Genomic DNA, 25774 nt, shown 5'->3' with positions numbered 1-25774 from the left:
CGTACTTGTATACTGCACGTCATGCACATCGTACTTGTATACTGCACGTCGTGCACATCGTACTTGTATACTGCACGTCATGCACATCGTACTTGTATACTGCACGTCGTGCACATCGTACTTGTATACTGCACGTCATGCATATCGTACTTGTATACTGCACGTCATGCACATCGTACTTGTATACTGCACGTCATGCATATCGTACTTGTATACTGCACGTCATGCACATCGTACTTGTATACTGCACGTCGTGCACATCGTACTTGTATATTGTATATCGTACCAGTATACTGCCCATCGTACTTACAAAGTATATTGAAAATGAAAGCTTATAGACAAGAAATAATACAGGCCTATCATATAGATTATGTTTATGTCAGTTTATACTAAAAGTGAGTTTATAGTCATTAAATTAATTAATTAATAAATGAAGACGTATGATTTGATTAACCTAGTTGATTTGGTTGACCAATATTTACAAAAAAGACATTAATAACCAATTTAAACGATCGTTTTCTGTTATTTATGATCTTATTTTGGAACACTTTTAATTATCCTTTTGACTAGTCATGTATTTCAACAATGTATTCAATATTAATGTTGTTTAATTTCCAAACAGGCAAACATCATAAACTTAACCATAAAAAGAACTAAATTATAATAAGTCATTCATGAAAAATTTAATGTACGAAATTATGACTTCAAAGCGCTAGGCAATAAAATTATCAAAACATATACAAAAATGTACATGTTTATCTGTTTGAAATGCGATATTGTTCTAGAAATTATGACTTCACGGCGCTAAGTAATAAAATTATCAAAAACGTATACATAATATTAATAAAGTTCACCGAGTACTTAGAATAAACTTAAGAAGGACTGCAAGTTTGCCAAATGCTAATTAGGATCGTATCACACACGCAAATAACATGCATGTCTGTTATATAAGATATATTCAAATTGTGTGCAGCATAGACATATATTATATAAACTAATGGCTGTATGGAAATAAGGATATGGAAAATAACGTCATGAAATATTTAATATGTCTCCATTGCAATTAAATTTATGAATTATGATTTAAACATTCAGTATAAAAGGCACATGTTTTGTAGCCTTCTGAACACAGCTCTGTTTATCGCCTGATCATACGATTTACTTTTTCTGAAAAGACCAATCACGACCGACTTCCGCAAATGTGTATAATATAGGGCGGTGTTATAACTTCTTGATATCATTTCGAGATCTGTATCATAAATTGTATATATATTGCTGTATATAATATGTACTACAAACATTTAACAATTATCAAAACAGTCTTAAACAATCTATAGGTACATCTTCTAATTAAAAAAATCCATGTCGGTAATACAGCAGCCAAAGTAGATCGTGATGAGACTTTGAAAATGTAAAAAATATTTATATTTCTTTACATATTATGCACATGAACACTTTGCCCTACTGAAAGAAGGTTCGTCATCTAAAACTATGTAAATATACCGGCTCACTGATTCCATTAAATAAATTTGCAAACAGTCTGTATTTACTTAGGCAGTCAATGTACATGGGCGTATTTATTTGCACTGATGAATAAAAAATGACTTTCATATGAAAAAGTCATATTCAGGTAAAAATGTACTTTAATTAATACGTGCCTGTACCGATTTGCTGATAATTTCGTGCTTAACAAGTTGTTTAAACATTGAAATACCCTTGATATCAACCAAAAAAAACGAGTTATCTGCTTGGTTAACAGTAATATCACAGTTAAAACCAAATATTTACAAAAGCATTTATACACTTTATAACGCCCAAAAGTACAACAGTATGCACTTTAATATTTGCTTGAACAATCAACAGTCAACGACTTGTAATTTTATAAATGAAAATGCCTACATCACTTTTAAATGCCATTTTTAACCAAAATCTTCTGTATTTTTTTTCTCTCTTCTCTGAATTCATAACTTATCCATTTAGAGAACATAGATTTACCCCTGATCGTCTGCTTCTAGTTACATCAGCAGACGACTTATAATAACGAATGGAATACATGTACATACATGTTGCTAAATCGAGCAAGTACATGTACAATGAATTTTAGATTAGAAATCGCAATTAAACTGTTTACAAATTCCTTTAACATCAAAGCAATTCTTTCTTTAACAAGATTCCGAAATGTAACATTTAGTTTCTGTTGTGGTTGTACTGAACTTTTAAATACCAAATAATTTGATTTGTCATTAGTAGTATTGCCTCATACTTACATTATTTTTAACAACTTAATGACCCACTTTCTACAACAAAGAATAAGCGCATTATCTCCAATTCAACACTTTCTTTTAACTTAGTGCACCACCTCGTAAAATCCACAGACTGGGTTTGTATCAGATTTAGGTTTGTATCAGATTTAATGACCATGATTACACTGTTTCGAAAGAAAAGAAATCCCGAAAAGAATCATATCTATGATAGATCTATAGCTGAATTCCAACACATAGTCACCCCTTCCTCTTCTCCTACAAATGTTTTATCATAAACGTTCTGACTGTATTATATGAGCAGGAGGGGGCTTGCGAAATCTCCATGTTAATCTTTGCCACATACTTTGTTTATTTTCATATTTTCCGTTTCTCATTTGTTTTGGTTGACTATGTTGATACATGTTCATATGATGTCTTTCCTCACCCGTATCTACTCCGCTATCACTACTATTGGGGCTTTCTAAAGGAATCCCATTCTTGACCCTTAGAAATTCCTCGTAAGACCCTTTCGTGTCTTTCTGTCCAAATGTCTCTGCGTTGTCAATACGCATACGGTCTTTGTTATGTTTGATATAGCGCCCCTTAGCAGACGTACTTTTTGTTGTTCTATCACCCCACCCTATCTTAGAGTCAGAGAAAGTAAAATCACGTATAGTGTTTCTTTTCATATTTGGTTCACTAGGGGCGTGTTTTTTCTTTGATTTGGTCATTTTTTTGTCAATGTTTTTGTTTGATTTTAATGGTTTTTGAACATGCCGGGGCCTATTTTGCATAAAATGTCCCCCTTGACTACCAGGTGGCGGAGGATGTCGAAGAGGTCGGTTTGGTGCATCAAACTCGTAATCGTCTTCTTGTATGTATTTCCCAAAATCATCTCCTTCTAATTCTCTATAAACTTTTGCGTTGTTTCTTTCATAATCTACCATTGGTTCATAATCATCCTCAAACTCCATCGTCATTTCCTCATCCTCATAATCAGGAGGTGGTATGTAGGGATACGTTATCCCATTTTTATTATTTTGGTGTTCATTTTGAATTCTTTGGTGCTGCTCCTCAGCCCAAGAATATTCACTATCTGTTCTTTCACGTGACACCCCACTAATTTTCCTTTCTCGTGAATGAAATCCCGGATTATCAAGACCGTTGCTAAAGTCAATATCACCTCCTTGCTCTTCTAAGTCCATTTCAAACCTTTCTTCATCTGACCTTTGCGACATTGATCTGCCGAAAAGCGGATTACTTGTTGATGGTTCAGAATGAATAATTTCCGTTTCCGGTGCATTTGGCGCGCGGCGTTTCCGTCTGGGTGCTGGTATAGGCTGGTCATCTCTTATATCAACCGTGTCGTTTTCAATACGAAGGGGAACGTCTTTGTCACCAATAATCAACGGCGGTGCTGAAACGCCATTACTTGTATGGTGAACTTGCACTTGGTGAATATTGTCTTTACGATCATGTTCACCGTCACCAGGTGTTTTTTGAAGTAACATCTTCGGCTGATAGTTACCAATTTTCGGTAACGGCATTTGATCTGACGGAGGTCTTGGAGCCTGTTTATTTTTAAACATATTGAAGCTACTTTTCCTGTCTAATATATTGTGTTGCTTGTTAGGTGCCACACCGTTTACACGTCCATTGAAAACGTCTTCTACATGACGGATGTTGCGTTCAGCCATGGTTCAAACGTGCCGGAAGTATCCTGAAATATAAACACAAAGCTATAATGGTATTCAATACAAAAACAAGAGCTGTCGGAAGGACAGTACGCTCGACTATTCTTAGTGCTTGATAGTAAAAGAGCCTTGATAATGTTAAGTTTGCTAAGTTCACAAAAGGGCCCATTTTTTTCATTTCCATGTTATAAGCCTTGAAGAGAGTCCTAAAATGCTCACAAAGAAGTGTATAAGATGTCAATGAAATATGAAAATATCTGAGGTAGTACACAAAGTTTAACATAAATTCCAAGTTGAAAAAAGGGCATTATTCTGTCAAAATGCTTGATTGATTTACCTCCTCCTGTCTACATGTTGGGGGCATGATGGTGAACAAGTGTGCAAAGTTTCAAAGTAGTATGCCAATGGACTTTGAAAATGTTTGAGGTGGTACGCAAACTTTAACGTAAATTTAAAGTCGAAAGAGGGGCATAATTCTGTCAACATGCTTGATAGCGTTACCTCCTCTTGTCTACAGGTTGGGGTCGTAATGGTGAACAAGTGTGCCCGATGTCAATGAACTTTGAAAATATTTGAGGTGTTACAAAAACTTTAACATAAGTGGTTACGTCGACACCGACACCGACGCCGACGCTCGGGTGACTAGGATAGCCCTACTTATTCTTATCGAATGGTCGAGCTAAAAATTAAAGACTATCACTTTTATTTCATAAAAAAACAGGTTCTCGTCACACAAACATTACTGGATCTGACCAGTTTGAAACAGAAACTTTGATATAACATAGTTTCGTCTTCATTTTAGTCATTTTAATTAATATATCATATAATCCTATGACACGCAGAAAGCAGAAATACACGGTAATGTTGTCGTATTCTTCGCATAACATTATTCTCTTTTCTGGATTTAAATCTTAAACCTGTAATTACCATACGAAATAATCCAAATGAAAGAATTAAGAGATTTGGTTAAGTAAGAGTTCCGTGCGGCTGGTTTTAGATGTAAGACTGAAAATGGAAATTTGTCATTTTAACGATCAAACTGAAATAGTTTAAGCTTTTTATTGTGATGAAAGTTGTGAGATTTTTTAATAACCATAACCTACGTTTAATCGCGCCATATGGACGTGATCTCAGTGTGCACTGACATTAGCAACAGCCACTCTCAAATGCTCATTAAGTCCCAAAAGTACTTTAATGTTTTATTTAAGAAGCTCTTTGTTTTATGTGTTCTGCCCCAGTTTCAACAATGGGTACTTATTGGCCATATAGCTACACAGTCTCTTGCTTATTTGGCCACCAATTTTGTAAAACAATATTGTATTTAGTATTTTGTATGAAAGACTACCCACCCCCGCAAAAAAACCGTCCCGCCCTCAAGACCCATTTTGTTTATGTTTAGACAAATCATGTATATACAAAGCCGAGTTTTTCACGTGATAAGAATCTAACATGCTCGAAATCCATTATTAAAACATTGTAAAACACAAATTTTCTTTCCTTCAGAGGAAATTTCAATTCGCATTCATATATGAGCATCTTCTCGGCTTTTTCCGTCAAACTTCGGATATTATTGATAATAACCGAGGTGTTCCAATTGGTTGAGTGCCTTAAAAACTATAAATGAGAGAAAAGTGCAACACTACAGTGTCGTTGAATACTCAAGATTTGTATCTATCCTAAATCTTTCTAAGCAGGCAATTATTTTTGATGGTGTATTATCCGTCTTTCGTGACAATATTTTTTTCAAAAATAATATCCTACTGTGAGCAATTAAAATATTTTTTTCTTTTCAATAGATCTTATAAATATCTTATATTATGCCTACTTAAACTACATATATTATAAAACACCTATTGTGATTCTTTAAATGTAAACATTTGTAGTGTATGGCATTTTGCAGGTGGAATAAAACTTTAGATAAAACTGGATAGGAAAAAAATGACAGCCGCATACTACTACTTGAAACTGAAACGCTGCTTAAAATGCATAAAATATACTGCAATTCTGTGAATTTCGTTTTTTTATCTACATGTATGAAATTTTTGTATAACACCAATATGTAACATTTTCAGTTTCTCTAACCTTTTAGGCATATTCTCTATTCTTAATTGTTTGATTATAATGTCGTTTAAAACAACAAATACAATAAACAGTTTTTTGTTTGTTTATTTGCTTCACAGACACTTAATTAATATATAGATATATAGCTGTCAGAAATAAACGAATGAACAAGTTTTGTAATTAATTATAGTGGAAAAGCGTCAAATGATATATCATTTACAAAAAACAAATATGAACTATGGCTCGATAAAATTTAACGTTAAATCGTCTTTTAAAAGCAGTCATATGGAGGATAATTTCTGCCTGTTTTTGTATTTATTTGCGTGCTAATAAATTGTTATTCATGTAAAATTTATTCAGAATATTTACCGTGAAGATTATCGTAATAATGACATATGCGCATGAAAAGATTTGATCTCTAAATCTGACAAACGCATTAGTGTGAAATCATTTGCATAGAGAAGGCAGTACATATCTCCTTTTTAATGCCAATAGCGTAATAAAACATAAATGCGAAGAAAGCACCTTTTCGCTTCCGTAGGTTACATTATTAATGGCCATGCACATATCCTTAAACAGGATGATACGTGACCGATCTTAAGACTGCAATTACCATCTGAAAATGCTATTCCGTGCGGATTCGTGAAAAAAAACCCTGAAAATTTGAGTTCTGCAACGGAGAAACATACTCGTACGCGCGTGTTTATACGCCACCAAATCACATTTTCATTAAGCTGGACTATAAGACTGGGGATCTTTAAAAATGCTTTCAAAAGTGGCAGCCGTTCTAAAGATGTGGGTAGTGGTTCCCAGTCCAGACGGTGTTAATAATTAAAGACCCATTAAGCTCCAAAGATCAAAGTTTTTAATTTACAGGTTCCGAAACGTATCCATCGTTTGCTTTTTGACCGTTAGTAAATGATAGTGAATAGAAGTCAAAATACCACTTTGTTTACATTTTTATGACTGAACTTTTCACAAAAAAGTTTCACATTCAGGGCTATTTTCTTAAGGCGCTAAAAAAACTTCTCATGCATCAAACACATGTTTGTTCTTTTACAGAAGAACAAATATCTACTTGTGACGCATAACGAGCCTTTATATGCTGTGAAATGTGGATAAAGTTGCATTTACTCTTTCATTTATGGTAAAAAAATAAATCGCTAAATCGTCAACCACTATTGTCAGGAGTATACTAAAATATCTCTTTTCGACGACCTCTTATATTTAAGATATTAAAAATTAATCACATACCCCCCGTTCTCTATCGCATTCTTTCAACATGCAGGTGTATATTGGTGATAAACAACAATATCTAAAAACTTTTTCAGTTGCCTAAATAGGACACGCCTGTATTTTATGGGAGGCGTAGTCATTTGATAACACTGACCTAAATATTTTCATCTGTGAGGAGAAAGTTTTAATTTCACCTGTACCAGTTTTTATCAAACCGGATCATTAAAATAGTATGCGGAACCCAACACATGTACAACCTAGTTTTAAAGAAAAATGAGATGACAATTTGAAACATTGTCAAGTCATCCGGTAATACAATAGCATAATGATAATGTAAAACCGTGTAACATTTATAATCCTACAATTCTTACATGAAAAGAATGGGTTATACAATCCTTTATCACGAGATCTTTTGAAATTATAACATTCCTTGTTATAAAAATAAACGTATGATACACATTCTAAGAGCATGACAATCTGGCTGAATCAAAACTTATGTCGATATAATATAAACATTCAGGCCCGTGGGCTGTGTGTCTGTGACCTTAATTGAACCTTAATTGACCATGAATTGTGCGATGACGAAGTGTTTTTTTTATTTATGAACTTCTTTTTGTTTTGGGTTTAAGGTTTCCCGACGACCAATAGCTCGTTGAATATCGGTCAGTTAATTTTCACCCAAAACAGCAGACGACATTTAACTGAACGCCGAAAACGCTTCTAGTTTAAAGTAAACTGTTAACTTTCACTTCTTTATTTCAAAACTTTATTTCTCATTCTCATCGTCGAAAAAAGGTGCGGGATTTAATTCACCAAAAATAAATACATTCAAAATCCCATCATCGAACTTTTCTATTGAAATTACTTTATCCGTGAACGACACGCCCTCTGAGCTAAGAAAGGTTGTTTCATATCGCCAATGAAAGAAATGTGATTTCAATACATTATGTATATGCGTAATATATATTATTACAACATCCCGATGACGGATGTCACGAAATATTAATTATCACATTCATGCATGTTTAACTACATTTAATGTTCTAAATAATATATTTTACATAATTTAACATTAATTCTGAACAATACAGCCGTTCATTCGTTGGCGAAAAAAAATAAATTTAGTCTCATGTTCGAGTTTCTTCTACTTCTTGTATTTATTAATACTGATGTCATATGTGGAATCGCTAGCTGGTGTAGACCGTTGCCTTAAATAGTGCTCGAACACTCGTTCCCTTTGTTGAAAAACACGGGTTTATGACATTGTGTTAGTGTATATTACCATTTTATATATTATTATCTTACATATTACCATCTGATATAACACATTGGTTGCCGATTGTGACCATAACTTAGTTGAAACCCAGTAAAACACTATCACAACATCGAACGCTAAATAATATTGAAGATGTCAAGGATTAAACAGGAATTATAAAGGACTATGAACCTTGAATGTCTTGGGCATAACCAAATTGGACTGAAGACTCTGGCAGCATTCTTAGATAAGTGGGAACAATACAAAACTATATTCTAAGACAGAATAAACTAAATTCCTAGATTCAACCAATACTACTTTCAATTAATACATAACTGAAACCTAAAAGGTCCAAATTCATGAGTCGTGAGCCGACAAAATGGGAAAAATGAAGGGGTGTGGACTGGGGAGATAGAATCAATTAATGTCTTATAATATAAATAAATACATCGGTTTTCTGTTTGTTTTCTGTATGTTCACATTTGATTAATGCAATAGTATAGACATTTTGGCTAGTTTACGGACTTATTTCTTATAAAACATATTTTAATAAAATCGATTTAGAACTAAAATCGGCATCCGCTTTAGAAATTCCAACCAGCCAGGAGACTAATTCTTTAAACACTGAAGACGCAATGGTCTATATGGAACTTATAATCTCTGCTGCAAAATGCAGACGTTTCAGATGAAATGCTATTAACACAGCAGACGACATTTTACGAACTTCATGCATTATCAAACACAATGATGTCACTGTGCAATATTATGACAACAAGTTACGTAGTATGATGAAGAACGCTTTATAAATTATGTATAAACAATCATGTACATATATAATACAATATATGGATATTCGTTAGCAACGTTATAAAGAGCTTTATGAATATAAAGAGTGTGGTATTAAATTAGTTAACCTATTATTTAACCACATTTTAAGTGTTATGTCGCTATACGCCCAGCAGTCCAATGTAATAGATATTGGCCAAAAGTATATCATTGAGCCAGGGCATCATCCCGAATGTCTGCATGTTAGACACGTATTATACTAACAAATTAGACATTCTCGTTACATTGACCAGAAATGACAACTCCAAATTTAAAAGGCGAAGGAAAATTAAAGGCCATTAAGTATTCGCTTACAATAGGAAGAAAATATCGCAATTGGACACAAGTACTTTACAGACCCCTTTTGCTAATATAATTTAATTTCAGCAATGCAGAACGCTTTTGGATAAATAAAATTTCAATTATATTTGAGAAAAAAAGTCTTGAAGCATGTGTTTCATACAATGTAATAATAATAGTAACGTTTTATTTTTTCAGTGAAGCGAAAATTATGTTTTTTCTCCTGCATAGACCACCAAAACAATCAATTATTCTCCCAGAATGGAAAAGATAGCATGCTTGCCAAATTGACAATAAATCAATATATATTATATGTTTAATAAGTGTTTCATAAGTCAATGTCAGATCACTTATCTAATTCAGTTATTCTATAATAGAATAAGTTTTTTCTTCTCTTCATTGAATCGAATGAAATTTATTGTATTTTTATTCCTTTTCAGTAAAAGAAACTTATTTGCTAAGATTGTGATACAGGTTTAATTACGATTAAGTTCAATTGCAAATAAACTACAAGTGATCTCGGAAGTAAAGACATTGTGCTCGCATAAACCATACACATTGAATAATATAAACTCGCAATAAATGATACAGTGATTCTTGTCTATATACATGACGATCTAACAAAATACATATATTTATGTACGAAAATACTTTAGTTAAGACGTATTTTATCAACAAATCTTACCATAGTTTTAATTGATCTTTTCGTCCAACAATATTCCAACAAATTCCATATACAATATACAAATTTATGTAAATACGTTGTATTATAGATTGAACCAATTAAACTATATCAGTACAGTTGGTATTTTCAGACACACCTGTCACCAAGTTACGTCAATTCTGTATTAACTTGTTGATAAAACTACCTCCTCGAAAACGTTAAATGTTAAGCCAAGTATAAAATTAATAAATTCTAACCTTATTACCGTGAATAGTTTGCTGTTTAATCATATAAATCCATACAGAAAATATGTAAATATTTTGCCGTCCCGTTTGGCTGCTTATTCCCTGTTTTATTTCCACTGGTCGATATTGAAATTCTATAGCTGTCTACACAACTACGGTACAGTGGCTATGGTTTGTGAAAGAAAAATAATTACTATACGTCACGTGAGAAAATCTTTTGAAATTGATCACTGGGGCTAAACCGGTCTTGGTATTTTTATTGATAAAAATAGGTAGTATTTTAAAACCTTCTGGCTATACTTACTAAAAAAACCATAACGGTTAAAAAGAAGTGCTTTCGTGAGATTAATAAATAATCCGGGGCAGATAACTGAATGCATACAAAGGTGTAAAAAAAACTGTATATATAAATTGTACAATACATGTTTATCACACACGTGTGATCGAGAACGCACGTGATATCACGGTAAGAAAAATTAGGTAAAGAAAAATTCCAATTTTGCCGGGCATAACAAAAATAAATACACTATCCGTCATGATAAAAAGATGTATGTTGATATGATAAAATACGTTTACGCATTAAAAGGGCGTCTTGTAACAAAAAGAACTTGTTTCTAAAATCTAGCCCACTTTGAATCATAAATCATCGTAAAGCTTGTGGATGAAATCGTAAATTACAAATACAACAAGACTTTTGAGTAAATTTTGGCTCTTTTACAGTGCAATGATAAATGCAGAAACTTTATGCTAAAGAGACGATTTATCTGTAATTCACAAATGATATGCATATTGTATATCATTTTAGATAGCGCATAATTATGATATTTTGACATTTAAATGACACACAAAAAACAAAGATTCGTATCTCACATTCTTTGCTATAAAAGAGAAGAATTGAAAGTTGCACACAATGAAACTTATAGGAATTAATATAATGTAAATCTATGCATAAACATTACGTGTTTGAACTTTCTGACTTTAGTCTCTTACGGTAATGCTATTACATTGTACCTGGGACAAAAAAATGTCCTGGATTGTACATATATACTAGCTGCGTTGTTTCACTAATTAAGTAGAATGTTTATCATTCTATTTATTTGAGTAAGATTCTGTATTTAAATGTAATAAATCACACTAAATGTACGATTTGCGTTGACTAATTCATAATTACAAGGTCTGACAGTTATGTCACAGAAGACCCAACAGGAAACTAAAATAAATCTCTCTATTTGTTATAGTAATAAGGTAAAAAAAACCTCTAAGACAGTATTTGCCATGTATTAATTTAATCATAGTTTAAATATAAATGCGTCCCAGGTACAACCAATGGTGTTGTCTAAGTGCTTAAAGGGAGTCCACTGAGTTTTTTTCCTTGACATGACGGGACTGGAAATTATTTTTCGAGGAACGTGTTCCATTTGCTGTACTGTATAGGTGAACATCAGTAACTTGCGTGCATATATATAGATCATGTGCTAACTCCGTTTTTCCAGAACTACTTAGTATTATTATAATTGTGAAAAAAATGACCAAAAGCGAAAATAGTTGCGAAAAGCGGACTTCAAAGGGCACAAAAGAACAAATTTATTATAAATTTCTGAATCTAAATATTTCTCATTTATCTTTTTCATATCTTCCTGTTGGTCTCACAGGGACCCAGCACAGTGTTGGGATAGTGTAAAAAGTAATTATAGAAAAAAAAATATATGTATATATTTTTTTCTAGAATTACTTTTTTTACACTATCCCAACACTGTGCTGGGTCTAAGACTATGCAGACTCTTTCAAATTTGAAAGACCCTGGACTATGTAAGAATTTCAGATTTTATATTTTTAGGCTTTTTCTAAGTGAAGTTCCTCTAAAACATGCAGATAAATTTATCCTAAAACACCCGTCAAATATTTTTTACTCTAATATTTGTGAACTATAATGATCTTATAGTACGTTAAATATTTTAGTGCGTTGAATATTTAGTGTCATGCAACCCAATAATAAGAAAATACAAGGAAGTATTTTCATGCTATTATTTTGAGCGCTTGGGCGATTGAGATGAAATGAGGAAGTATTGAGGAAATTTATGTCGTATTTTGTTGTTACGATGGTTTCTTCTTTGCTGAAAATAATTTCATAATTTGGAAATATATTAAATAATTTTATTCAGTCGCTGGTTATAAATGGTAAGACCTTTAAAACCTAAAATAACGCAAATACTACGATAAAAAATTTTGTTTTGATCCATATCATAAAATGCTTTATTTTTGTTTGGAATAATACGCGAGTCCAACTTGTTTTCTGTAGTTACTGTAATAGGCTTTCGTAATATATCAGAAAACGTTACAGATGCCCCTGCTCGAATATGAAGCATTGTCGCACCGCACCTAAATACAAGTAGATCAAATTGAAAATGTCAAAAGGAGAGTAGCCTGATGGATCAAGCCACAGACACTTGGGGTTTGGAGCTCAAAACGCCTTTAAAATCCAAATAAAATGCATATTTGTCAATCCCAGCACATGTACTGATCATATATATCAAAAAATCTTAATATAAGCCGTTTTGAAAAAAAATCATATTTCAACATCTATAATAATACACTGTATTATTATAGATGTTGAAATATGATTTTTTTTCAAAACGGCATATATTAAGATTTTTTGATATATATGATCAGTACTTGTCCTGGGATTGACAAATATGCATTTTATTTGGATTTTAAAGGCGTTTTGAGCTCCAAATCCCAAGCGTCTGTGGATCAAGCCAGATTATTGTCAGACCTCTAGTGTCACGGATACGTTTCACTCCCTTAAGTTTAGAAAAAAGTAATTCAGACATGCAGATGATAGGCTATCACTTTTCTACAAAATTCTCTTTGGTCTGCACACAGAAAAATATGTGATACCCCTCTCCGTATCATCACGCCATGTCCATTACCTGTGTTATACATTATTCACAGCAACTTAAGACTATTATAAATTCTCATTTTGTTCTACCTAGGACTGTTAACCACTGGAACCACCTCCCCCCTGCGGTTTCCCTACTCCCTACCCAAGAAGAACAGTTCAGTGCAGCCGTGGCTTGCATTGAATATGTCTCACCCTAGATTTCCAGCCAGTGTTTTTTGTTCACCAAAATATTTGCGAAATTCGGCCTCATTCCCCCCCTCAAAATAGTTTGTTTTTTTCCCCTCAAAGCTGAAATTTCCCCCTATATGGCAGCCCAAATTTGCCTGCAATGAATATCATTTTTTTTGCAACTTACTGCCAAAAAATGTTTTATTTTTGCCTGATGAGTTACTGTTCAGCAAGGTTGTTTACAAATTGTTCTCTGGTAGGTAAGTGGAGCTAATTCTAGCTTGCCAACAAGTTAAACATGAGACACATCGATATTTTAGATCCGTATATTTAGAAAAAGCGACATATTTTAAACTTGTGTTGCAAGAGTTGCTCCCATTTTTTACCGCAAAGAAAACAATATAAAATAAGTAAACAAATAAAATTTCCCATGCTCCTATTGCATTTTCCCCCTCCAAAGGGCACCGACCCCCTTCCCCAAAGTAAAAAAAAAAAAACACTGCCAGCCCACCTTTTCTAACATTTTTAATATTCTTTTTTGATCCTCTTTTACACTTCTCTTTTTAACTTTCTTTAGAGTTTGACATAAATAAGTTTGTCTGCATCCCAGCAAGGAGTTTGACATTAATGGATAAAATTAATTAAATTACATATATCAAAAGTTTAAATTACATGATCAAATCAAGTCAAGTAAATTTTATTGATAAGTCGGATTCATAAACAATTGACATAAGCTCTGATTAACATAAGCTCTTTTACACATACTACAAAAGTACAATGATGTGGATACTTTAACTTTAAGGATACTTACAGGGTTATGAGTCACATTCAAGTATAGCTCTTGTATTCATGACTTCATTTTTTATAAAGAGTAGGCTTTTGTTTTTCCAGGAAACAGGTTAATATGGAGTTAGAAAGAAAGGCTGAAAATATGGAGAAGGTTGATGAGAAACCAGTGGAAAAAATAATTCCAGAAGTGGCAGCACTACCAGTTAGCCGTGTGAGTAATGTAAAAATCCTGTTTCATGACTGTTCAATAATTACAAGTAATTTTGACTGTTCAATAATTTTAAGTAATTTTTAATGACATACACATGTGCATTTGTATGCTTCTTATTATAGTATTTGCATACATCTGCAATTAAAATTATAGGGTCATAAAATGTAATGTATTTTTTCAGAATTCTGTACAAATTTTATTTTAATGTGTTACATGTATATCTCAAGGGAGCAGTTACAATGCATGTCATTTCAAACTTGAGACTACATCAATTATTATTAACCAAACTATTTTCAAAATTTTAACTCTCTTGAACTACATATAACTGTAGCCAGCAATTAGTATTCTGTACATGTTTAAAAAGATTAAATTGTTTTTTTTCTATCTATCTATAAAACCAGACTTTTACCCTCTGGTATTGGAATGGGTTATTCTAATATTAGATGTTATCATCATGAAGGTCTGGGATGAAAACTGTTTAATTAGTTTTGGATAAAAAGGGTGAAAGGTGTTGAATGGAAAATAAAAACCATGAATCTTATATTTATAAATTATTATAAATGTAATGTATGTTACAGCCAAAATTAAAAGAACAAGCAAGTGTAAGCAGTACGGGTAAGAAAGTGACCCGCAGTAAGACCAAACCCCTGTATTTCTGGACCAGTGCCGATGTAAATAAATGGTTAAAGAAACATGGAGGACATTGTCATGATCTTTATGGTGAACTTTTCCTAAATCAGGAGGTAACAGGTATGTGAAGGTTTTTTCTAATGTAAGAAATAATCCAATGGAAGAATTACTTTTTCATTAAGAGCTTTTATGCTTCCCTGTTAATTTGTACTTCTTTGTGGTGAATTACAATATCAGATTGATTCTAAGAGTCAAAATAAAAAAGCTTTGTACAAAGGTAAGATGTGTTAAACATGTATATGATCAATTGGCATGGAAAAAATCTAGCGACCACTGTTGTGTAATGGTTAGCATACTGGATTAGCAAGTCAAATCTTAAAACCAGACCACCTGGTATGATGACTGCGGCAGCCTGCCTAACTAAGAATTAATAGTGTAAATGTTTTGACATTTCTTAGATATTGAACCTAACAATAGGTAGATTCATACATGAAAATATTGCTGTTTCAGGAAGAACACTTATACGCCTTACAGAAATCAAACTTGAGAAGATTGGTATTACCAACCCTCAGCACAGGTATGTTATTTTATTCTTCATCCAGTCCACTTATTTTACTAAATTCTCTGGTATTAAATTATTATTGGGGGCTCAGTTTTATATTTAGATCTTAATAACCTGCTGTAAGCGAACATGATTAGCCTTTGCCACCAGTGTCGGCTCTCTACTGTTGATAGCTCACTTTTTAGCTTGACTATTCGATAAGAATAAGTAGAGCTATTGTTGTCACCCGAGCGTCGGCGTCTGTGTCGGCGTCGGCGTAACCACTTATGTTAAAGTTTTTGTAATACCTCAAATATTTTCAAAGTCCATTGACATATGGCTTTGAAACTTTGCACACTTGTTCACCATCATGACCCCAACATGTAGACAGGAGGAGGTAACTCTATCAAGCATTTTGACAGAATAATGCCCCTTTTTCGAGTAAGAATTTATGTTAAAGTTTTTGTAATACCTCAAATATTTTCAAAGTTCATTGACATAAGGCTTTGAAACATGTTGAAATTTTATAATCTTCTTTGAGAGCATAATAGGACTCTCTCCAAGGCCTATTACTGTTATATGGATTTTAAAAAAAAATTTGCCTTTTTCTTTACTTAGAAAATTTTACCTTTTAATCAAGGCTTTTTTAGCTCACCTGTCACAAAGTGACAGGGTGAGCTTTTGTGATCGCTTTTCGTCCGGCGTCCGTCCGTTGTCCGTCCGTCCGTAAACTTTTACTTCAAATGACATCTCCTCATAAACCACTAAGCCAATTTCATCAAAACATCACAGGAATGTTCCTTTGGTGGTCACCTTTAAAAATTGTTCAAAGAATTTAATTCCATGCAGAACTCTGGTTGCCATGGTAACCAAAAGAAAAAACTTTAAATATCTTCTTTTAAAAAACCCAAAGAGCTAGAGCTTAGATATTTGGCATGAAACATCTTCTAGTGAGTGTCTACCAAGTTTGTTCAAATAAAAGCCCTGGGGTCAAAATTGGCCCCGCCCCAGGGGGTCATTGATTTTCCATATATGCATATAGTAAAAACTTAAAAAATCTTCTTTTAAAGAACCCACAGAGCTAGAGCTAAGATATTTAGCATGAAACATCTTCTAATGGGTGTCTTCAAAGTTTGTTCAAATAAAAGCCCTGGGGTCAAAATTGGCCCCGCCCCAGGGGGTCATTGATTTTCCCTATATGCATATAGTAAAAACTTAAAAAATCTTCTTTTAAAGAACCCAAAGAGCTAGAGCTAAGATATTTAGCATGAAACATGTTCTAATGGGTGTCTACAAAGTTTGTTCAAATAAAAGACCTGGGGTCAAAATTGGCCCCGCCCCGGGGGTCATTGATTTTCCTTATATGTGTATAGCAAAAACTTAAAAAATCTTCTTTGAAAAAACCCAAAGAGCTAGAGTTTAGATAATAAGCATGAAACATCTTCTAGTGAGTGTCTACAAAGTTTGTTCAAATAAAATCCCTTGGGTCAAAATTGGCCCCGCCCCAGGGGGTCATTGATTTTCCCTATATGCATATAGAAAAAACTTAAAAATCTTCTTTTAAAGAACCTAAAGAGCTAGAGCTAAGATATTTAGCATGAAACATGTTCTAATGGGTGTCTACAAAGTTTGTTCAAATAAAAGCTGTGGTGTCAAAATTGGCCCCGCCCCGGGGGTCATTGATTTTCCTTATATGTGTATAGCAAAAACTTAAAAAATCTTCTTTGAAAAAACCTAAATAGCTAGAGTTTAGATATTAAGCATGAAACATCTTCTAGTGAGTGTCTACCAAGTTTGTTCAAATAAAAGCCCTGGGGTCAAAATTGGCCCCGCCCAAGGGTGTCATTGATTTTCCCTATATGCATATAGTAAAAACTTAAAAATCTTCTTTTAAAGAACCCAAAGAGCTAGAGTTAAGATATTTAGCATGAAACATGTTCTAATGGGTGTCTACCAAGTTTGTTCAAATAAAAGCCCTGGGGTCAAAATTGGCCCTGCCCCGGGGGTCATTGATTTTCCTTATATGTGTATGGCAAAAACTTAAAAATCTTCTTTGAAAAAACCCAAATAGCTAGAGTTTAGATATTAAGAATGAAACATCTTTTAGTAAGTGTCTACAAAGTTTGTTCAAATAAAAGCCCTAGGGTTAAAACTGGCCCCGCCCCAGAGGTGTCATTGTTTTTAACTATATGTGTATAGTAAAAACTTAAAAAATCTTCTTTTAAAAAACCCAATGAGCTAGAGGTTAGATTTTAAGCAGGAAACATCTTTTTGTTGGTGTCTACCAAGTTTGTCCAAATAAAAGCCCTTGGGTTTAAATTGGCCGTGCCAAAGGGGGGGGGGGGGCGGAGGTCATTGTTTTTCATTATATATGTGTAGTAAATACTTAACATCATGAAACATCTTCTAATGGGTGTCTTCCAAGTTTGCTCAAATAAAAGCCCTGGGGTTTAAACTGGCCCCGCTCCGGGGGCCTATATACAGGTGAGCGACCTCAGGGCCATCATGGCCCTCTTGTTTACTATCAAGCACTAAGAATAGTCGAGCGTTGCTGTCCTACCGACAGCTCTTGTTATATTTTGATATTAAAATCCCTTCAACTTTGCAATATCCATTATACAAATGGAACTGGTAATGTTGAATTACTATTCTTCTCTTCCAACTTGAAAGCAGGCAAGTTTATAAAGCAAACCTTGTGTTTTTCTTTTCATACTAATGTGTCTGTTTCATTATTCATACAAATGTGTCTTATTTCAGACAAGAGTTAATGCATTATGTATTGAAGTTACGATTAAAACATGAAGCCACAGACTTAAAAAACCTAGATCAAAAAGGTATGTTTGATTTTATATGAATTTGATGGGTAAGCCTCTTAGCTCATTGCACAGTGTATAATTTTTATATGTATTTTGTATATAGAAATAAGCATTTCATCAATATTTCAAGTTTTCAATAATAAAGCTTTAGGGCCAAAAAGAAAATGTCACAGCGTTATTCACAGACTGCTTAGAATTTTAATTCTGCTAGAAATATATAGTAAGTTCATGTAAGGTAAATGAAATTAATTCTTTTGAGAATAAAAGGTACATTTGAGAAGTATTTCTAAATTAAAAGGAAGCAGATTTTTGGCTTCAATATTTTGTATTTAGAAAGACATACATGTATTATATAACTCCTCAGGGTCAATCAAAAGCCTGTAGAAATGATTTTGGTTCAGGATAAAAGCAAAAAACAAACTGTACACACAAATATATTTACTTTAAGAATAGATAGGCTTTGTAAATAAACCTTAAACTAATTAAGGGTTTGATCATATTAGTTTTAAGTTTAGATAATACATGTGGACTCATTATCTTTTTTGGCGGGTTCACAGTTTAATAAGTTTTATGTTCAGGGTTTGGTAGTATATTGTATATCAGTTTGAGGTTTACAATTTAATAGTATATTTTGATTAGTTATAAGTGTAAGGTCTATGAAGAAACTGGTTATTCATTTTTAGCTCAATTGTTTCGAAGACAGAGGTTGAGCTATTATGATCGCTACAGCGTCATCGTTGTTGTATCCAATTATTCAAACATTTTAAAAGTTATCAATATGAAACTTTGAATACTTGCTAATCATGACAAGAGACAGTTGTAAGACAAGGGGCATAATTCTGAAAGCTATATTTTGGAGTTATCTCCCTTTTTAACTTAGAATTTTCAACAGATGAGTGTTAACACTGTGCTCTGGGTGTTGGTAGTTTTCACTCTGGATCATGGCAGTAAGCCACATTGAATTTACCAGAGCATAATTATATGGTTCCTAGGCAGGCTGCCAAGCAGTTTAACCAGTACAAGTTGCCTTCACTTTTGCAACTTCCAAGGAACTGATTACTTCTGTACATACAAGAACAGAGGTACTGTGCAATAGAAAGGATTTCATAATCAATCAAAATGAAAGTTACCTTTGCCTTCCAGGAACCGAACCCAGGTCCCTTACTGGATAGAAGTGCTCGTTTTTAGCTTCTTGGTTAAAAGTAAATTGTCAAATCCATTTTAGGTTCAGGATTTGAGTTACCAGTGCCAGATACAAAGAAACAGTCAATAAAAGAGAAGAAGGACAAGAGATAGTGTTATCTAGTGGACCAACCATTGCAATAGTTCTGTATGGAGATGAATCTTCTTGTATATAGATATGACCAAAATAATCTCTCAATTTTCAAGCAGCGTACCTCTAGATCATAAAATGTTTAAGTTTTCATAAATGCTTGATTTATATTTATGAGGAAAATTATTGTTCAGTTTGATTTGTATTGATATTGATATTTTAATGTTCTTCAAGTAATAATTATGTGGATTGTTTTTATAACCTTTAGATTTCTTAAGTATGTGAAAGTTTCACTTTTTGATAAGGGTTGTTGTTTTATAGATTTAGCCCACTGATTTAGGGGTGTTTTGTAAAAACAACTTTTTTTGAAGTGAACAAATTTTTTTTTAAAGTTTTGTAATAATTGAATTTTTTTATAATATTGATATCTTATTGATATTAGGGTGTGGCACTTCAGATAAATTATGTTTAAGCATGATTAAATTAAATTTCCTTTTAAAAAAATGTGATTGTAGAGAGCAGATAATTGATCAAAAGGAGGAAATTTTTTCCAAATTTAATGAAGACTTACTTACAGTAAGACTAATTTTATATGTCTAGATTAGCAAAACCTTTTGCTATGCATTTAACAATAAAATTAAGTTATATTTCTTAAGTTAGAGGTGGGTTATAATTGTAAAAACAAATTTGAGGAGAATCGATGAATAAATATATATATATTATTGACACTTGTTTATGAATTTTCATTGTGGCTATGCTGGGCTGTATCATTTAAACCTTTTCAATAACCGTGTTATATTTTTTATGCCTTAGTGTTTTATTTGAGTAAATATAGATCATCACACATGATTTTTAATACTTCACCTTTAAGTTTAATGCATACTCTATCTTTGCAGGAAACAAATTTGTATTGAAGGATTTTTTGTATCAGTTAAAACTAGTCAATTATTGTCCCTATCTCACAAAATATTTTTTAAATTTCGGAAATAAATTGTAATTTTGAATTAATTATCATTTAGTTTTACACAGGCTATGTTCATTTGTGCAGTGTTATAATCATATAATAAGTGTTACAGATTAATTATATAGTTGTGAAGTTTTTATCTAGTATGAGAGCACAAATTGGTACCAATTTTCATTCCAATATACTTATAGAAGAAAAAATTTTGAAAATTGTTGATCTACATTTAGCAAAGAGTACTTTTGTTGACTGAAAGGAAATAACAACAATCATGTACATGTAAGAGGTATTTATTACCTAAAAATCTCAATGAAATCAAAGGGCAGGCTCTTTGAGACTAAAGTTACAATATCACAATCTCAGGTACCAGTCTGAACAATTTTTCATGTGAACAATTGAAAGGGAGTACCAGTCTAATCTGGTTATTTCAGACATACTATGGAATTGTAGAAATCTGTAACAATTAACCGGTAACCTGCTAAAACCTAATGTTATTTATGCTTTTTCCATCAGTATAGTGCTAAGGCCAGTCTGTACATTCCTGCAATCTGACCAGGTCCGTGACCGAGTGGTTAAAGTCGTTAACTTCAAACCACTTGCCCTTCACCCCCGTGGGTTCAAATCCCGAAGGGACTTTAGATTCTTTCATTGAGGAAAGCATCCAGCAGCTTCGGAAGCAGCGGTTCTACTCAGTCCTTTCTCTAATAATGCCAAAGGGTACCTGATCCTGCCTCCCGGTAAAGATGAACTTGCCTTGACCTATAATGTGTCGGTGTGACTTAAACTCAATTAAACAAACTGTCAGACCTGGCTCTACTATATACTGTTGGTAGCTCAATTTTTTGTATTTTGAATTTGAAATTTCTTTAATTTTTGAATGGACTGTTCCAAATTCAAAGCAAGTCAAATCCATTCTACAAATTCTGCAGGTTATGGGTTAAATTAGTAAAAGTAGGATATTATTATTCTTAAAAGTATTTTGTACATTAGTTATATTTTTTTCCAGTATTAGATATAGTCATGTGATGGTTTTGACTCTACAAAAATATATATTATTCAGGGAGTTTCTGTTCAAATTAAGTGAAAAGTCAAGATGTAAGGCATAAAGATATGTTTTTTTAATGAAACGTTAATATTTGTTCAAATGTTTCTTTGTTTGCTTTTAGACAAAGTAAAAAGTCGAGCGTATGTTAAAAAAATATGTCTAGTTAAAACATGTTTATTTTATATTTATACAAAAAAAAGGAAAAAAGACTGTGTACCAATTATCAATATTTTCAAATATCAAATTTTGGCATAGTATATCTTTAAGATGTTTGTTAGTCCCCTACCGGTTTAACCGGAGGGGACTTTAGGTTTACCCTCCGTCCGTCTGTCTGTCTGTCCGTCTGTCTGTCCGTCTGTCTGTCTGTCTGTCAGTCTGTCAGTCCGTCAGTCCGTCCGTCCACAAAACTGGATCCCGCGATAACGCAAAAAGTACTGAAAATATTTTTATGAAACTTAATACATGGATAGATGGCAGTATGGAGATTATGCACGTCTTTTTTTTTTCTTCCTATGTTGAAAATTCTGGTTGCTATGGCAACAAATAGTCTAAAAAATATGCAAATTTAACACATAAACTGGATCCAGTGGATAACTCAAAAAGTACTGAAAATATTTTTATGAAACTTGAAATATGGGTAGATGGCAGTCTGGAGATTATGCACATCTTTTCTTTTCTTCCTATGTTGAAAATTCTGGTTGCTATTGGGGGGGGGGGGGGGGGGGCGGGGGGGGACAAAAAATAGCCTGAATTTCAGATTTCTGATTTAAATTTTTCAGCTTTTTCACTATATTTCTTTTATTTCTTAAGTGTTTACTTCAAACTTTAAAATATAAGTTTCTGGTCATCAACCACATCATATGTGACAGGTTTTATAACTCTAGCACAAAATTCAGTATTTACCTCCTTTGAAATTAAGATTTTTTAGGGGAAAAAATGTTGTCTTTTTTAAAATAACTTCTTTATTTCCTAATGTATCTACTTCAAACTTCAATATATATGTTTCTTATTATCACTCGACATTTTTGAGAAGGTTAAATTTACTCTAGCAAGACTATTTCCAGAATTATGTCCCCCTTGAACTTAGATTTTTTTCGAGAAAACTGGTATTTTCACTCCAAACTTCTTTCATTCCTTATATGATTTACTTTAAAATCCCACATCGTAATAATATGACAGGTTGTATAAACATAATTCCTTACTAAGCATGGAAACTTAACACATTACTGTGATATTAGACAAACTTATTTTTTATTTGATTTGTGGTTGATATTTTTCAAATACAGACTTCATCCTCAAAATTCATTATAAATGGCAATACACAGGAGTGTATGACAATTAAAGAACTTTTTGAGGGACCGGTAGGGGACTACTGTATTGCCCGCAATACTATCAAATGCTTGTTGTTTTGTTGTTTTTTTTGTATAAAGAAAAATGTTCATATAATTTTAGTAGCACTATGCTATTGCCAGTTCAATAGAGCAATATTTTTTTTCACAATTCAATTTAATGTTAAGACAAAATAAGATCATAATATATTTGTTGGTGAAATAGTATTCCATACAACTTTGGAAATGAATTATTGTATTATAGATACTTGTTAGACTAGAGAAGAACTCAAGGGTTTAGATCGAAACTGATCTATCTGCTTCTATTTCTAAATAAAGATGGACCAGTTTTGCTCTAAGCCCTCGAATTTAGATTTAATTTATTGTTAAAAAAGGAGTACTTGATAATATACTTGTACCTGAAGATAAGTCTTTGTATTAAATTTTGAGAAAAATAAACACAACACAATGAGCTACATGTACTGTACAGTTAAATTATTTTGTCATTTTAGAGTATTGTAAATCTATGCAATTGTAAATGCTGTGAGGAAAAAAAATAGCTTTTTTGAGTTTGTAAAATATGAGCTTTTCATACTTTTCAGTAGTTATCATAACTGAAATATGAAAATTAATTATAGTTTGATAATTTCACAGTGAAATTATTGAAATATAATTTAACTGTATTCAATTCAGATGAAGAGCATAGTATTGTATGTGTAAATTTAAGCAGAAATACACATGATTATACGTAAAATGTACAGACAAACTGGAAGTATGAAGATGATTATACACCTTCCTAACAATAAGAGTTGTATTATTATTTCGAACGTTAAATTGTAACCGAATTTGAGAAATTTAAATGATTTTTTTTTTCAAAGTGAACTTTGTGACATCATGATTTGTTGACAAAAAATTCTTTTTAAATCTGATATAAAGTTATATTACAGTTTTGAACACCAACTGTTATTTTTTCACATGTGGCTGCACTACTCATTAAAATATTGCATGTTGTGTTCACTCTGTAACATTTATTCCAATTTTACACTGAAACAAACAAAACAAAACAAACCAACATTATCTTTGAATCTCACAAAATCGTTGGTTTTATTAATACTGCAGTTTTTGTGTGGTATTTTTTCTTTCTTCTTTTCTTGAAGAAAAAAACAGATGTGATACTGCATTATATCAAATGTATGTGTTGATCCAAATAATTCATATGATAAATTTTGCTCTGCACCACAGTGCCTCTGTAATGTAATGATAGAAAAGTAGATCATAGATTAAACAATATCTTAAATTCAAGTTATGGAATGATTAAATAATGTTGTCTAGACTCTTTAGTTCTGATGTATTATTTATTATTGCATTAATATGGGGAAAGAAAAATGATTTTTTTCATTGTTTAGTTTCAACTGATAAGATTTAAAATCCTAAAATTTATCATTAGTTTGTCTTGAAAGAATTTCAATTTGGCATTGTGGTTTTATGTTGTATTCTTGTTTTTGTTACTTTTTAGCTCACCTGAGCTTGCTCAGGGTGAGCTTTTAGGATCGATGAATGTCCGTCGTCCGTCGTCCGTCGTCCGTCGTCCGTCGTCCGTCTGGCCGTCCACAATTGCTTGTGAACACTCTAGCGGTCGCATTTTTGCCTCAATCATCATCAAACTTGGTCAGGATGCTTATCTAGTTGAAAGCTCGGATGAGTTCGAACATGGGTCATCTCAGATGAAAAACTAGGTCACAAGAGCTAAAAATAGAAAAACCTTGTGAACACTCTAGAGGTCACATTTTTGACCCAATCTTCATCAAACTTGGTCAGGATGTTTGTCTAGGTGATAGCTCGGATGAGTTCGAACATGGGTCATCTCGGATGAAAAAAAAGTAGGTCACAGGAGCTATAAATAGAAAAACCTTGTGAACACTCTAGTGGTCACATTTTTGAACCAATCATCATCAAAACTTGGTCAGAATGCTTGTTCTAGTCAATTGCTTGGATGAGTTCGAACATGGGTCATCTCTGATGAAAAACTAGGTCACAGGAGCTAAAAATAGAAAAACCTTGTGACCACTCTAGTGGTCACATTTTTGACCCAATCATCATCAAACTTTGTCAGGATGCTTGTTTAGATAATAGCTCGGATGAGTTCGAATATGGGTCATCTCTGATGAAAAACTAGGTCACCGGAGCTATAAATAGAAAAACCTTGTTAACACTCTAGCGGTCACATTTTTGCATCAATCATCATCAAACTTGGTCAGGATGCTTATCTAGTTGATAGCTTGGATGAGTTCGAACATGGGTCATCTCGGATGAAAAAGTAGGTCACCGGAGCTAAAAATAGAAAAACCTTGTTAACACTTTAGCGGTCACATTTTTGCATCAATCATCATCAAACTTGATCAAGATGCTTGTCTAGGTAATAACTCGGATGAGTTCGAACATGGGTTCATCTCGGATGAAAAAACTAGGTCACAGGAGCTAAAAATAGAAAAACCTGTTAACACTCTAGTGGTCACAATTTTGACTCAATTGTCATCAAACTTGGTCAGGAAACTTGTCTAGGTCATTGCTGGGAATAAATCGAACA

The 25774-nt window shown here is 32.9% G+C and overlaps 2 protein-coding genes across 4 annotated transcripts; one reads left to right on the top strand and one right to left on the bottom strand.

Moving 5' to 3' along the window:
- Positions 1-427: 427 nt before the first annotated feature.
- Positions 428-10701, bottom strand: LOC132751222 (uncharacterized). Of its 3 annotated transcripts, none has more exons than XM_060741372.1 (2): positions 10544-10701; positions 428-3963 (listed from the first exon to the last, which is right to left on the bottom strand). In XM_060741372.1, the coding sequence occupies exon 2, from the start codon at positions 3938-3940 to the stop codon at positions 2534-2536; it is 1407 nt and encodes a 468-aa protein (XP_060597355.1). In that variant the 5' UTR covers positions 3941-3963; positions 10544-10701; the 3' UTR covers positions 428-2533. The 3 variants fall into 3 exon arrangements, with proteins under 3 accessions (XP_060597355.1, XP_060597354.1, XP_060597356.1); XM_060741371.1 differs by having other exon boundaries at positions 10536-10700; XM_060741373.1 differs by lacking the exon at positions 10544-10701 and adding an exon at positions 10300-10520.
- Positions 10702-12543: 1842 nt separating this feature from the next.
- LOC132751221 (protein aveugle-like) lies at positions 12544-21005 on the top strand. The gene is made up of 6 exons (XM_060741370.1): positions 12544-12701; positions 14485-14593; positions 15172-15343; positions 15734-15800; positions 18522-18598; positions 19806-21005. Exons 2-6 carry the CDS (start codon positions 14498-14500, stop codon positions 19874-19876), a joined length of 483 nt encoding a protein of 160 aa, XP_060597353.1. The 5' UTR covers positions 12544-12701; positions 14485-14497; the 3' UTR covers positions 19877-21005.
- Positions 21006-25774: the final 4769 nt, after the last annotated feature.

The sequence above is a fragment of the Ruditapes philippinarum genome, unplaced genomic scaffold, assembly GCF_026571515.1.
Source record: "Ruditapes philippinarum isolate M1 unplaced genomic scaffold, ASM2657151v2 ctg470_1_1_1_1, whole genome shotgun sequence".
Classification (NCBI taxonomy): domain Eukaryota; kingdom Metazoa; phylum Mollusca; class Bivalvia; order Venerida; family Veneridae; genus Ruditapes; species Ruditapes philippinarum.
The sequence above is the reverse complement of the archived record's forward strand: the minus strand, read 5'-3'. Positions and strand labels throughout refer to the sequence as shown.

Excerpts from the sequence above, each read along its gene's own strand:
- LOC132751222 (XM_060741372.1), bottom strand. The coding sequence starts at position 3,940 with ATGGCTGAACGCAACATCCGTCATGTAGAAGACGTTTTCAATGGACGT.
- LOC132751221 (XM_060741370.1), top strand. The coding sequence starts at position 14,498 with ATGGAGTTAGAAAGAAAGGCTGAAAATATGGAGAAGGTTGATGAGAAA. Across the intron at positions 15,801-18,521 it reads ATTACCAACCCTCAGCACAG|ACAAGAGTTAATGCATTATG; the intron begins GTATGTTATTTT and ends GTCTTATTTCAG. Across the intron at positions 18,599-19,805 it reads AAAAAACCTAGATCAAAAAG|GTTCAGGATTTGAGTTACCA; the intron begins GTATGTTTGATT and ends AATCCATTTTAG.